The sequence below is a fragment of the Anabrus simplex genome, chromosome 1, assembly GCF_040414725.1.
Source record: "Anabrus simplex isolate iqAnaSimp1 chromosome 1, ASM4041472v1, whole genome shotgun sequence".
Classification (NCBI taxonomy): domain Eukaryota; kingdom Metazoa; phylum Arthropoda; class Insecta; order Orthoptera; family Tettigoniidae; genus Anabrus; species Anabrus simplex.
This window is the reverse complement of record NC_090265.1, coordinates 1,719,501,473-1,719,513,503: the sequence shown is the minus strand read 5'-3', so window position 1 is coordinate 1,719,513,503 and position 12,031 is coordinate 1,719,501,473. Positions and strand designations below refer to the sequence as shown.

At 39.5% G+C, this 12,031-nt stretch overlaps 1 protein-coding gene across 1 annotated transcript in view; it reads left to right on the top strand.

Annotated features, from left to right (window-relative positions):
• Positions 1-12,031, top strand: part of LOC136864048 (potassium voltage-gated channel protein Shaw) — a 393,645-nt gene that overhangs the window by 344,879 nt on the left and 36,735 nt on the right. Inside the window, exon 4 of the mRNA XM_067140580.2 lies at positions 3,691-3,885. Within this exon, the coding sequence (XP_066996681.1) occupies positions 3,691-3,885 (195 nt within the window). The remainder of the gene's footprint in view (positions 1-3,690; positions 3,886-12,031) is intronic.

The following is a 12,031-nucleotide window of genomic DNA, read 5'->3' as shown; positions in this document are numbered from 1 at the left end:
CTTGGCAGGTTCGATCCTGGCTCAGTCCGGTGGTATTTGAAGGTGCTCAAATACGTCAGTCTCGTGTCGGTAGATTTACTGGCACGTAAAAGAACTCCTGCGGGACTAAATTCCGGCACCTCGGCGTCTCCGAAAACCGTAAAAGAGTAGTTAGGGGGACGTAAAACAAATAACATTATTATTATTATTATTATTATTATTATTATTATTATTATTATTATTATTATTATTATTATTATTAACGAGGTTAGAAAACACTAAATAGGAGGACGAGAACATACACACAGAGTTCAAGAAACCCGAGAAATAACAAAGTGACAGAGAGAGGCCAGAGGTCAAAAAGATCTTGGGAGCTGAAAGACAGAAAGTAGAGAGGCCCCAAATGATATTATTATTGTTGTTGTTACATCCATTTAGAAAGGCTCGGCTTGTGCCGGTAACATAATGGGCTGACTCGGCCTAACCAAGGAGTCACCTCTTGATTATGAAACTATACAGATATCTACAAATATTTAAAACAGAAATAGTTACAACACATATAGGCCTATATACAATAAATATGCACGGATGATATCCCTAAACAACTTTTTATCTCCCCGTTTTGGGAATCTGTTCTTCAGTATTACTGGAACTGCGGCCTGGAACTTCATGCTGATTGGCGTAAGTCCGAGGAAAAGTCGTTCCTAGAAACTTTCTCACAATGTGGCAGGTACTCAGGAGGGTGGCTTTCTGTAGTTCAACGTAGATTTAATGATGCAGGTTTAATGCGGCCATAGAGCTGTGATGACTGATTCTATTTTCCACAGGCATTCTATTTCTATTGCCAGCTCTGTGTATATTGATATCTTTGTGGTTATTATTATTATTATAATTAATCATTATTTTTTATTATTGTCCGGCTCCATGGCTAAATGGTTAGCGTGCTGGTCTTTGGCCACAGGGATCCCGGGTTCTATTTCCGGCAGGGTCGGGAATTTTAACCTTAATTGGTTAATTTCGCTGGCACGGGGGCTGGGTGTATGTGTCGTCTTCATCATCATTTCATCCTCGTCACGACGCGCAGGTCGCCTACGGGAGTCAAACCAAAGACCTGCATCTGGCGAGCCGAACTTGTCCTCGGACACTCCCGGCACTAAAAGCCATACGCCATTTCATTCATTTTTATTTTTTTTACAAGCGAATGGACCACTAAGGATCACGCTACAACTTCATTTCTTTCTCTTCGGGCGGAGTTTTCTCTGTGTCCAATATTATTATTATTATTATTATTATTATTATTATTATTATTATTATTATTATTATTATTATTATTATTATTATTATTATTAACCGGAACATCATGGGGTGCTGACGTCAACACACTGAGAATAACTGCTCTAGGGTTTTCCTATTCTTCAGCTGAGTATTGCTCACTGGTATGGCCCAACAGTTGCCACACTCACCTTGTGGATGTTCAGCTTCGCCAAAGCATGCGAATCATTGGTACATTGCTTCCTACTCCAATCCAGTGGCTTCTAGTGCTGAGTAACATCCTGCCTCATCCGATCAGAAGACAAAAGAAATCTTGTTCACCTATGGTCAAAAATGCGCAAGAACATAGCTCTCCCAGCTCAATACATGAAGACGGGAGTCAGCTAGGAATATATTGATTGAAGTCTCGCAAAGCGGCATATAAAACTGCCTTGGAATTGATAAACAATCGCTTCAAACCCTAAGACAACTGTCGAAATGAGTGAACATCTTCTATACTGTAACGGTTCAAATCCCGTTACAAGGTGATATCTGTATTTTTATTATTGTATGATTTTATCTGTATTTTATTATTATTATTATTATTATTATTATTATTATTATTATTATTATTATTATTATTATTATTATTATTATTATTATGTCAGTAATATTACTATTATTGTAATTATCAGTCTTATTTAATTCGATTTTGCAATGCCTGTTGCTTGCAAGATTGTACTTAAGTGTATGCATATATAAGTATATGTAGATTAACATTAAATACCTGTACAGTGAGAGTTTCGATGTATCAGATGTGGAAGTGACGTTGTTATATTGCTATACCACTGGCGATTCTGCCAAGTCATCGCCACTTCATGGCTACGGCATTGTATTTATTTAGCAATGCGCTCAGAGAGTCGGCCGCCCCGGGCTATTTCACCACTGTCTGTAATATCTGTCGCGTAGGTGGGAGTATGTCATTGTTATTTCTGGAGATTACGTAGCTGTGTCAACCAACGTCTATAAAAGGTGGATGCATATTGTAGCGTCAGTCATTACTTAAACGGAAGCAGTACAGTGAAGAAGTCTACTAGATCAAGAGGCCTTAGTTGGTCAGTCAACGAGTGTGAACGAGAGATGGAGAAGACTCAGTGAGCCATTATTCTTTGGTCATTGAGAGAGTGAGGCCAAACTTGGTCCGCCACTGAGTTGAAGACACGGACGCAAGGGCTTACCATGAAGTCAGAGAGGGCAACCCTGGACCTGCCAAGAGGTAATACCATATTGACTTACAAAGAAGTCAGATGATATGGAGAAGAAGCAGTCACAAGGATGTATCACCAAGTTAGGCGTGACACATCTACAGTAAACACCAGATCAAAGGAATACGTCGTAATTACACTAAAAGTGTTGAAGGTACAGTCAAGTGAATCAGTGAGGGAAATATTTCGTATAAAGTGTTAAATGTCCGGTCAAGAAGAATTCAAATTCATGCCTAGTTTCTTTCAGTTGCAATGTCATAATTTCATATTCTCATCTGTTTTATCGCAACAAGACTCACTATTTTTGATATATTATTTAAAGAATATATATTGTTCTATGAAACGAATTCATAGTTTTATTTCTTTGACAGTAAAATATCTTAACCTCAAAATTAATGGGGAAACGGAACGCCAATCTCCTTTTCCCAGAACTTATAGGGTATGTTGTCAAAAGTAAGCTTATTACCCCACACCCTAGAGATAGTCAAGAGTCTCATTCTATTATTGCTGCACTGAGTGGTAGCTGGCGCCCTTCAAATAACTTATGTGTAAGTAAGCAGGTAACAAGTAAGTGTGAGTACAAGGTCCGACGAGTGTGTATTTTATTTCATGAATGTTAATTTTCATAATTTTCATGTTAAATGCAGATATTCAGATTTTCAAGTTAAATGCTGTTTTATATATGTTTCAAAAGTTAGTCAGACAGTTAGGAAAGTTACAATACCACCAGGCATCCTGAACGTTGAGAAACCAAGTGTAAAACTTAGTAGCTTCAATCTGCCTAGGTGTGTCTGGAGTAGACTCAACCGTACCAGATGTGGTTTGGGAAGAACCGGTTCTTAAGTGGGGTTGGACAGTCAGCCCTTACTGCGACTGTGCTATCATTCCACAAGCAATTGAACACATATAGTGTTGGACTGTCCCCTCCGTGCCTTCCCTGGAAGTCTGGAGGACCTGAACTCAGCTACTTCTGAAGCGGTGGATTGGATCAAGAGTTTAGATGAACGAATCTAATCTTTCAGTCGTGTGAGACCATTCTTGTTGATGGATCTGTATTATTTCCTTTTTATGTTGTATTGCATCATAATTTAAATAAATAATAAGTATTGTTATTATTGTTACAAGAGCAGGCACAAGTAATGAGAAGAATGCAGGTACCGGCAGCGTTATTCACTGAGTGCTTGTTATGTTGCAGCATCGCGACACGCAGGAGACGCTAGCCGTACTGGATCGCCTGGATCTGGACACGGAGAAGCCCAGTGACGAGGAATTAGCGCGCAAGTTCGGCTTCGAAGAGGACTACTACAACGGTACTCTCTCCTGGTGGCAGCAGCTCAAACCCAAGATATGGTCGCTGTTCGACGAGCCCTATTCGTCCAACGCTGCCAAGGTCAGTTCACATTGCACCCAAGTCCGGGGCTCGATTCCCGGCTGAGTCAGAATTAGTTGTGCAGTCGCCAACATCCATAATCAATCACTACTAATCTGCATTTAGGGCAGTCGCCCAGGTGGCAGATTTCCTATCTGCTATTTTCCTAGCCTTTCCTTTAATGATTTCAAAGAAATTGGAAATTAATCGAACATCTCCCTTGGTAAGTTATTCCAATCCCTAACTCCCCTTCCTATAAATCAGGGCCTCTCAGGGTACATGCGCGTGGTGCATGCACTGTGCACGGTGCAAGAGACGACTTGGTTTGGTCGAACAGAGTGCAGACCCCCCACTCCTCGATTTGGAGCAATAGCGCTAACTCTCTCTTGCCTCACGCCTGTCTCGCTCGCTCCGCCTGTCTCCCTCTGCCCCACTTGCGCCGTAGCGCTCCAAATCCAGGCTGACTTGAGCCGAGCATAGACGAGTTGAGCCGAGCTTAGCCGAGTAGCCCAGAGACGAAGCGTTGATCCGAGCCATGCCGAGCGGCAGCGATGCACAGTGCATGGAGCTCTTGCGCCTCTGTCTGCACGCGTGAGATTTTGGGCGTTTGAGAGGCCCTGCTGTAAATGAATATTTGTCCCAATTTGTCCTCTTGTATTCCAACTTTATCTTCATATTGTGATCTTTCCTACTTTTAAAGACACCACACACAACACTATCCTCGACCACATTAACATGCTGTTCCCTGCCGCTCACTCCAGGCACGAGATTGTTATTCGTGTATTTAAATAGGAAATGACCAGTGAAGAGGCAAAACAAAATTGAAGTAATTATTGCTTGTGTGAGCGCCGGTTTCTTTCACACCCGTGAGTAAAATCGCTCCTACAATGTCGTATACGTCAGCAGGCTTTGTTGCATTTCCTTCGTACCTCACCAGACAGAGGCAGGTTACAGCCATCGGAGAAGGGAGCTGAACTGAATTATTCTTTTCCCAATTACTCTGTTTCATAACTCGTACTTCGGTAATATTCTTAATTAATATCGTAAATAATACGTGATTACGTCGTATGAAGGAAAATTTAGAATGAGCTCTTATTTTCGAATTTGTTACTTCTTATTTCAATTCACTGTTTCACCTGTCTAGACGCTCACCGCACGCCATTGCAAATTACCATTTATTTACTTTTTTTTTTTTAATTTGCAATTTGCTTGTGCCACACTGATACAGATAGGTCTTATGGTGATGATAACATGGGAAAGGCCTAGGAGTGGGAAGGAAGGCGCCGTGGCCTTAATTAAGGTACAGCCACGGAAAACTATCTTCAGAGCTGCCGACTGTGGGGTTCGAACCCACTGTCTCCCGAATGCTCACAGCTGCGCGCTCCTAACCGCACGACCAACTTGCCCGGAATTTATTTCATTCAATTGTAAACCAATTTTATATTCGTGCGTACTTCTCCAACGTATACCGTCAGCGTTGCTTGTATATAATGGGTCATTTTGTTCATAAACACCCCGTTTATAGAATTCCGATTCTTAAATTTATCAAGATTTCGGGAAATAATAATAATAATAATAATAATAATAATAATAATAATAATAATAATAATAATAATAATGTGCTGGAAAGGTTGGCCTACAAATTTCCTTTGAAAAGACCAAGTTCTTCTGCTCAAAATTTGACATCCAAAATTTGAACACGACACATGGGCAAATCAACCGAGTACCACACTTCAAGTACTTGGGAGAAATACTTGAACCAACGGGAGGCGAGAAGGCTGCCCAGAAAATTCGCCTACAAAAATTTCGGAAAGCCTACGGTAGGGTTCACAACATAGACAATAAAAAGTGCTTGTCCCGCCATGCAAAGATCAGACACTAGAATACAGTAATAAAGCCCGAAGTCTTATATGCCAGCGAGACCCTTACACTAAACGGGAAAGGTGACCTAGAAAACATTTTAAAAGAAGAAAGAAGAATCCTGAGGAAAATTCTCGGCCCCCGAAAAACAGAAGATGGATATAGACTGAGGTCACGCAAAGAGACAGAAGAGCATTCCAACATTGCAGCAGACATCCGCAAAAGACGTCTGAAATTCTATGGGCACGTCCACAGATTGCCGGCAAGTAGACCGACACACAAGATTCTCACTTACATAGAACATCTAAAAAATATTCCATGGGTACTAGAAGTGAAGAAGGATCTGGAAAAAGCCCAGATAAACCCAAATGACACCGCGGACAGAAACCTTTATAGGAAAAAAAATAATGGATGGAAAGTGCAACCAGAGAACGAAGTGAAAAAGAAGACTGGAGCAAAGTGGACAGAAGAACGAAAAAGGATCCACGGAGAAAGGATGAGAGCTGTTTGGCAACTCAGAAAACAGAATCGTTAGAGCTTTGCGTGATCCATTGGGTCCATACGCACATAATAATAATAATAATAATAATAATAATAATAATAATAATAATAATAATAATAATAATAATAATAATAATAATAATAATAATAATAATAATCTTGTTTTTTGAAAAAGTTATTAGGACTTGGGAAAAGAAGTTAAAGGAATAACCCTTGGCAGATTATATGAAAATAAAATTAATTTACTATGTTTGGCCTTCACTGATGACTTAGCAGTGTTGTCAAATAGCAGACAGGAAGCGATTGTATACATCGAAAAAACTCCATGAAATTGCATCCAGAACAGGACTCCAGATCTCATATTAGAAAACTCACTACGTGGAAAGATCTCTTCGGCACCTAGATGGATAATCAATGAAAACCCAATGTGCAAAATATCCCAAGTATCTAAATTCAAATACCTGAGAGAATTCATCCAACCTTTATGACTGAAGCAAACAAAGAAAGGGTCCTTAAACTACAAAAAGTATACAGACTCACTTGGAGCAGATATAATAATATACATATATATCCCGAAATGAAAAATTAAGACATTATAACGCTGTAATTAAGCCTCCTCAGTGAAAATACAGTTCAAGAAATTTGATGTCGCATCCACCGTTCCGACAAAATCCTGTGAAGCCTCTAAACGTGCCTGCTTCTGATCGTCAGTCAAGTGATGTGCCACAAGACGAGAACACGTTTTCCTCTTCCGTAACTTCTGAGTAACGATTTGTCGCACGGATTCACGGTAAATCTGCAGTTCATCCGCTGTCATGCGCACAGTTAATCGCCGATCGTTGCTGATTAATGTTCTCACCTTGTCAATGTTTTCGTCACTGACGGCGGTCGCCGGTCTACCACTACGGGGGTTGTCAGAAACACTTTCCCGGCCTCCTCGAAAACGGGCGAACCACTCGTACACACACTTCAAGGACAGTGCTTGATCTTCATAAACACGTACCAGCATCGCATGCGTTTCTTTCGTCGTCTTGCTAAGCTTAAAACAAAACTGTACATTGATCTTTTGGTCGTTCATGTTCCTCTTCGCAGTTCAGAACCAACGCACTAAACACGCACTGTGTCAAACAGGTCTTACACGGCACACACACGATGCTCAACTGAACAACGTTGGGAGCAGGGGGTCAAAACCTGCTGCTACGCAGGTGCAACGTTGTGTCGCCAGTGTTGTCGGATCGACCGTTCTGACTTCATTCACCGAACTTTATTGTCACAGGTTGTATTTAAAGTCATACTGCATCTTTCACAGTCTCAATTGTGAACCTGTTTCTGTCCTTGGTCCACTGTGAATTAAGCAATAAAAATATTCGCTCTTTGTTTGCATTATGACTTGGAATACAAAAGAATAATTCGTATTTACGGCAGAATAAAACTTAATAAAACTTTCAGAACTCAATTTATACACAATTTACGCACAGACACAACCTCTAAACAACGCCGAGCTAGAAAAAAAAACGGGAGCAAACAATAGTTGTAAACAAAAACGGTGAATTTGATAACTAAACACCTCGTTAAGTTTAATTTATTCATTTTTAACTCCCCCCCCCCCCAAAAAAGAGGATATTTGTCAAGTTATTCGAAAATTCGACCAAACGCTTTTCGTGCTGTTAAAAAAAGAGGTCATGACCGGGAAAAAGAGGACATGTGGCATCCCTAGCCATGCGGCTGTGATAAGCAGGGTTCGGGATTGAAGGAGAGTGACGTCACGATGAGTGTAAGGAACTAGAAGCACTTGAGTGGTTTGGGTACATCAAAATCAAATCAAAATCTCTTTATTTGCAAATGAGGTGTCTACCTCGGTGGCAAATGGTACACTCAAATACATTATTGTCAAGCACTAAATATTAAATTAACAAGAGAAGAAAATTTTCCTATAATACAATATCATACAATTTTTCCAATAACAATTTTTTCTATTAAACACACAGCTCATCCTTAATAAATATATATTGTTTACAAAATTCTACTTATAATATCTCCTGTACTACTTACAAATATAGTCAACTGATATACAGTATGTGGAATTACTTCAAATGATACTGTACAACTGGTATAAGATTAAAATTTACATTGCATTTATTTACTTTTTTTTTCTTTACCCATTCTCGAACCTAAGTAGCATAACGACCTGCTGCGTCTTAACCAGAGCCCCTTTTGCCACACTTTTCAGAGTTCCTGAAGGGCCTTCACAGCTACCGTAGCGGTCCCAGGGCCCTCGAAGTCCCCACTATACTTCAGCCCTACAGGCAGTCCCCTACTTTGGCTGTCCAACTCCTTAGACCAGGGGATGGAATGAATTTATTCACACACATTTTTTATTTACATTAACCTGCACTGGTCGAATGCCCTCTAACATTTCATTTATTTTCTCTGTTGCTGTTTATTCTCTTCTTGAATATCTGTACAGATTTTGGAAAAGGATCAAACACTACCCCTGGTAAACTGTTCCACTCCTTCACACCCTTCCCAATGAATGAAAATTTACCCCAATCGCTTCTGCTAAAATTCCTTCTAATTTTATATTTGTGGTCAGTCCTGCCGATATAATTATTTTCCAACTGAAGCCTCTCACGGATATCTCCCCATGCTGCTTCTCCTGTATAGGCTCTATATAATCCTATAAGTCAAGTTTTCTCCCTTCTCTTACTTAAAGTTTCCCACCCTAGTTCCTTTAACATTTCTGATACACTACTCTTTCTCCTGAAATCCCCTGTTACAAATCTTGCTGCTATCCTCTGCACACTATCTATTTCTTTTATTAGGTATTCTTGGTGAGGATCCCAAACACTGTTTGCATATTCCAATAATGGACGAACCATACTTAAGTAACTTTTCTCTTTTAATTCTTCGTTGCATCCTTTAAGTAGCCTCATTATGACATGTAACGAACTGTATGCTTTCCTAACAATGTCATCCACATGACCCTTCCAGTGCAAATTACTTTCAAATCTCACACCTAAGTATTTGCACTTGCCATCTTTTGGGATAACTACCCCATCCAAAGTATATTCAAATTCAGTTTTATAACTCCTGTTTGTAAATGTTGTAACAGTTGATTTGCCTCCATTAACCTTCATATTATTCTCTTCAACCCATTGTTGGATACTCTCAAGGTCCCTTTGTAATTCTGAACAATCCTCAATGGTATTTATTTCCCTATAAACAATTATGTCATCTGCATACAATCTTATTTTTGATGTTATTTTATTATTCCCTAAATCATTTACGTATATTAAGAAAAGTAACGGACCGATTATACTACCCTGTGCAATTCCCTTCCAAACTTTCTCTTTCTGCGATACGTTATTTCCTACTTTGACTTTCTGAACCCTTGAATTTAGAAATGTTTTTACCCAACGTGTAACCCTTACGTCCTCCTATTCCCTCCAATTTCTTTAATAATATTCCATGTTCCACTCTATCAAAGGCTTTGGAAAGATCTATGGCTATGCAATCTAACTGGCCTCCTGAATCCAATTGGTCTGATATGTCCTGCTGAAATCCCACCAGTTGTGCCTCACAAGAAAATTTCTTTCTAAATCCATACTGGCTCCTCATGAACCAATTTCTTCCATCACATATCCCTCTGATGTACTTTGATATTAAACTCTCCAGTATTTTACAAACTGTACTGGTCAGGCTGATTGGTCTGTAGTTCTCTGGTTTCCTTTTATCACCCTTCCCTTTATAAATTGGTAGTATTATAGATTCCTTCCATTCCTTTGGTATTACACTATTATTTATGACATAGTCAAAGAGAAATTTTAAATAAGGCACTATGTACCACCCCATTGCTTTTAACACCTCCCCAGTAATTTGATCAAGACGAGGAGTAAACAAGTAACGTTCTCTGCAGTACGAACTTGTAGACGATTTCGGCAAGGATTGTTTAATTACAAAAAGGAGACAACGCTATATTTTTCAAAGTTTGCCGAAGGGCTGTAAGAGCAGATAGAACTCGATTCTTTACAAAACATTGTAATAGCAATAATAATAGGAACATCAAATCATGCCCAAGAATGACTCTCGTCATCAAAATGAGATCCAGAATATCAGAAAGAATTACCGTATATCAAGATTGGTGGACGATGTTGGAGCATCCCTTTGATCAAGGACGAAAATAAATATTTCAGATATTTTCTTGAAATATACAGGGACAGGAAGTGCATTCTCAGACAATATGATATAATATCCGGCTTTCATAATGCTTTGAACCAGACGAGAGACGCAGTACAATGCCAGATAATATGAGCTTCACTCAACAAAAGAACAGATGTTTGTGGCAGATTCATTGCAAACGCATTTGTGAGCATTTTGCTGTATCAATCAATCACTACTGTTTTGCATTTAGGGCAGTCGCCCAGGTGGCAGATTCCCTATCTATTGTTTTCCTAGCCTTTTCAAATGATTGCAAAGAAATTGGAAATTTATTGAACATCTCCCTTGGTAAGTTATTCCAATCCCTAACTCCCCTTCCTATAAACGAATATTTGCCCCAATTTGTCCTCTTGAATTCCAACTTTATCTTCATATTGTGATCTTTCCTACTTTTAAAGACACCATCCAAACTTATTCGTCTATTGATGTCCTCCCACGCCATCTCTCCACTGACAGCTCGGAACATACCACTTAGTCGAGCAGCTCGTCTCCTTTCTCCCAAGTCTTCCCAGCCCAAACTCTGCAATATTTTTGTAACGCTACTCTTTTGTCGGAAATCGCCCAGAACAAACCGAGCTGCTTTTCTTTGGATTTTTTCCAGTTCCTGAATCAAGTAATCTTGGTAAGGGTCCCATACACTGGAGCTATACTCTAGTTGGGGTCTCACCAGAGACAAATATGCTCTCTCCTTTACATCCTTACTACAACCCCTAAATACTCTCATAACCATGTGCAGAGATCTGTACCCTTTATTTACAATCATATTTATGTGATTACCCCAATCTTTCCTTATATTAATACCTAGGTATTTACAATGATCCCCAAAGGGAACTTTCACCCCATCAATGCAGTAATTAAAACGGAGAGGACTTTTCCTATTTGTGAAACTCACAACCTGACTTTTATCCCTGTTTATCATCATACCATTGCCTACTGTCCATCTCACAACAATATCGAGGTCATTTTGCAGTTGCTCACAATCTTGTAACTTATTTATTACTCTGTACAGAATAACATCATCTGCAAAAAGCCTTATCTCTGATTCAACTTCTTTACAAATACCATTGATATATATAAGAAAACATAAAGGTCCAATAATACTGCCTTGAGGAATTCCCCTCTTAATTTTTACAGGGTCAGATAAAGCTTCACCTACTCTAATTCTCTGAGTTCTATTTTCTAGAAACAGAGCCACCCATTCAGTCACTCTTTTGTCTAGTCCAATTGCACTCATTTTTGCCAGTAGTCTCACATGATCTACCCTATCAAATGCCTTAGACAGGTCAATAGCGATACAGACCAATTGACCTCCTGAATCCAGGATATCTGCTATATCTTGCTGGAATCCTACAAGTTGGGTTTCAGTGGAATAACCTTTCCTAAACCCAAACTGTCTTCTATCAAACCAGTTATTAATTTTGCAAACATGTCTAATGTAATCAGAAAGAATGCTTTCCCAAAGCTTAGGCCTACATGCAATGCATGTCAAACTGACTGGCCTGTAATTTTCAGCTTTATGCCTGTCACCCTTTCCTTTATATACAGGGGCTACTATAGCAACTCTCCATTCATTTGGCAAAGTTCCTTC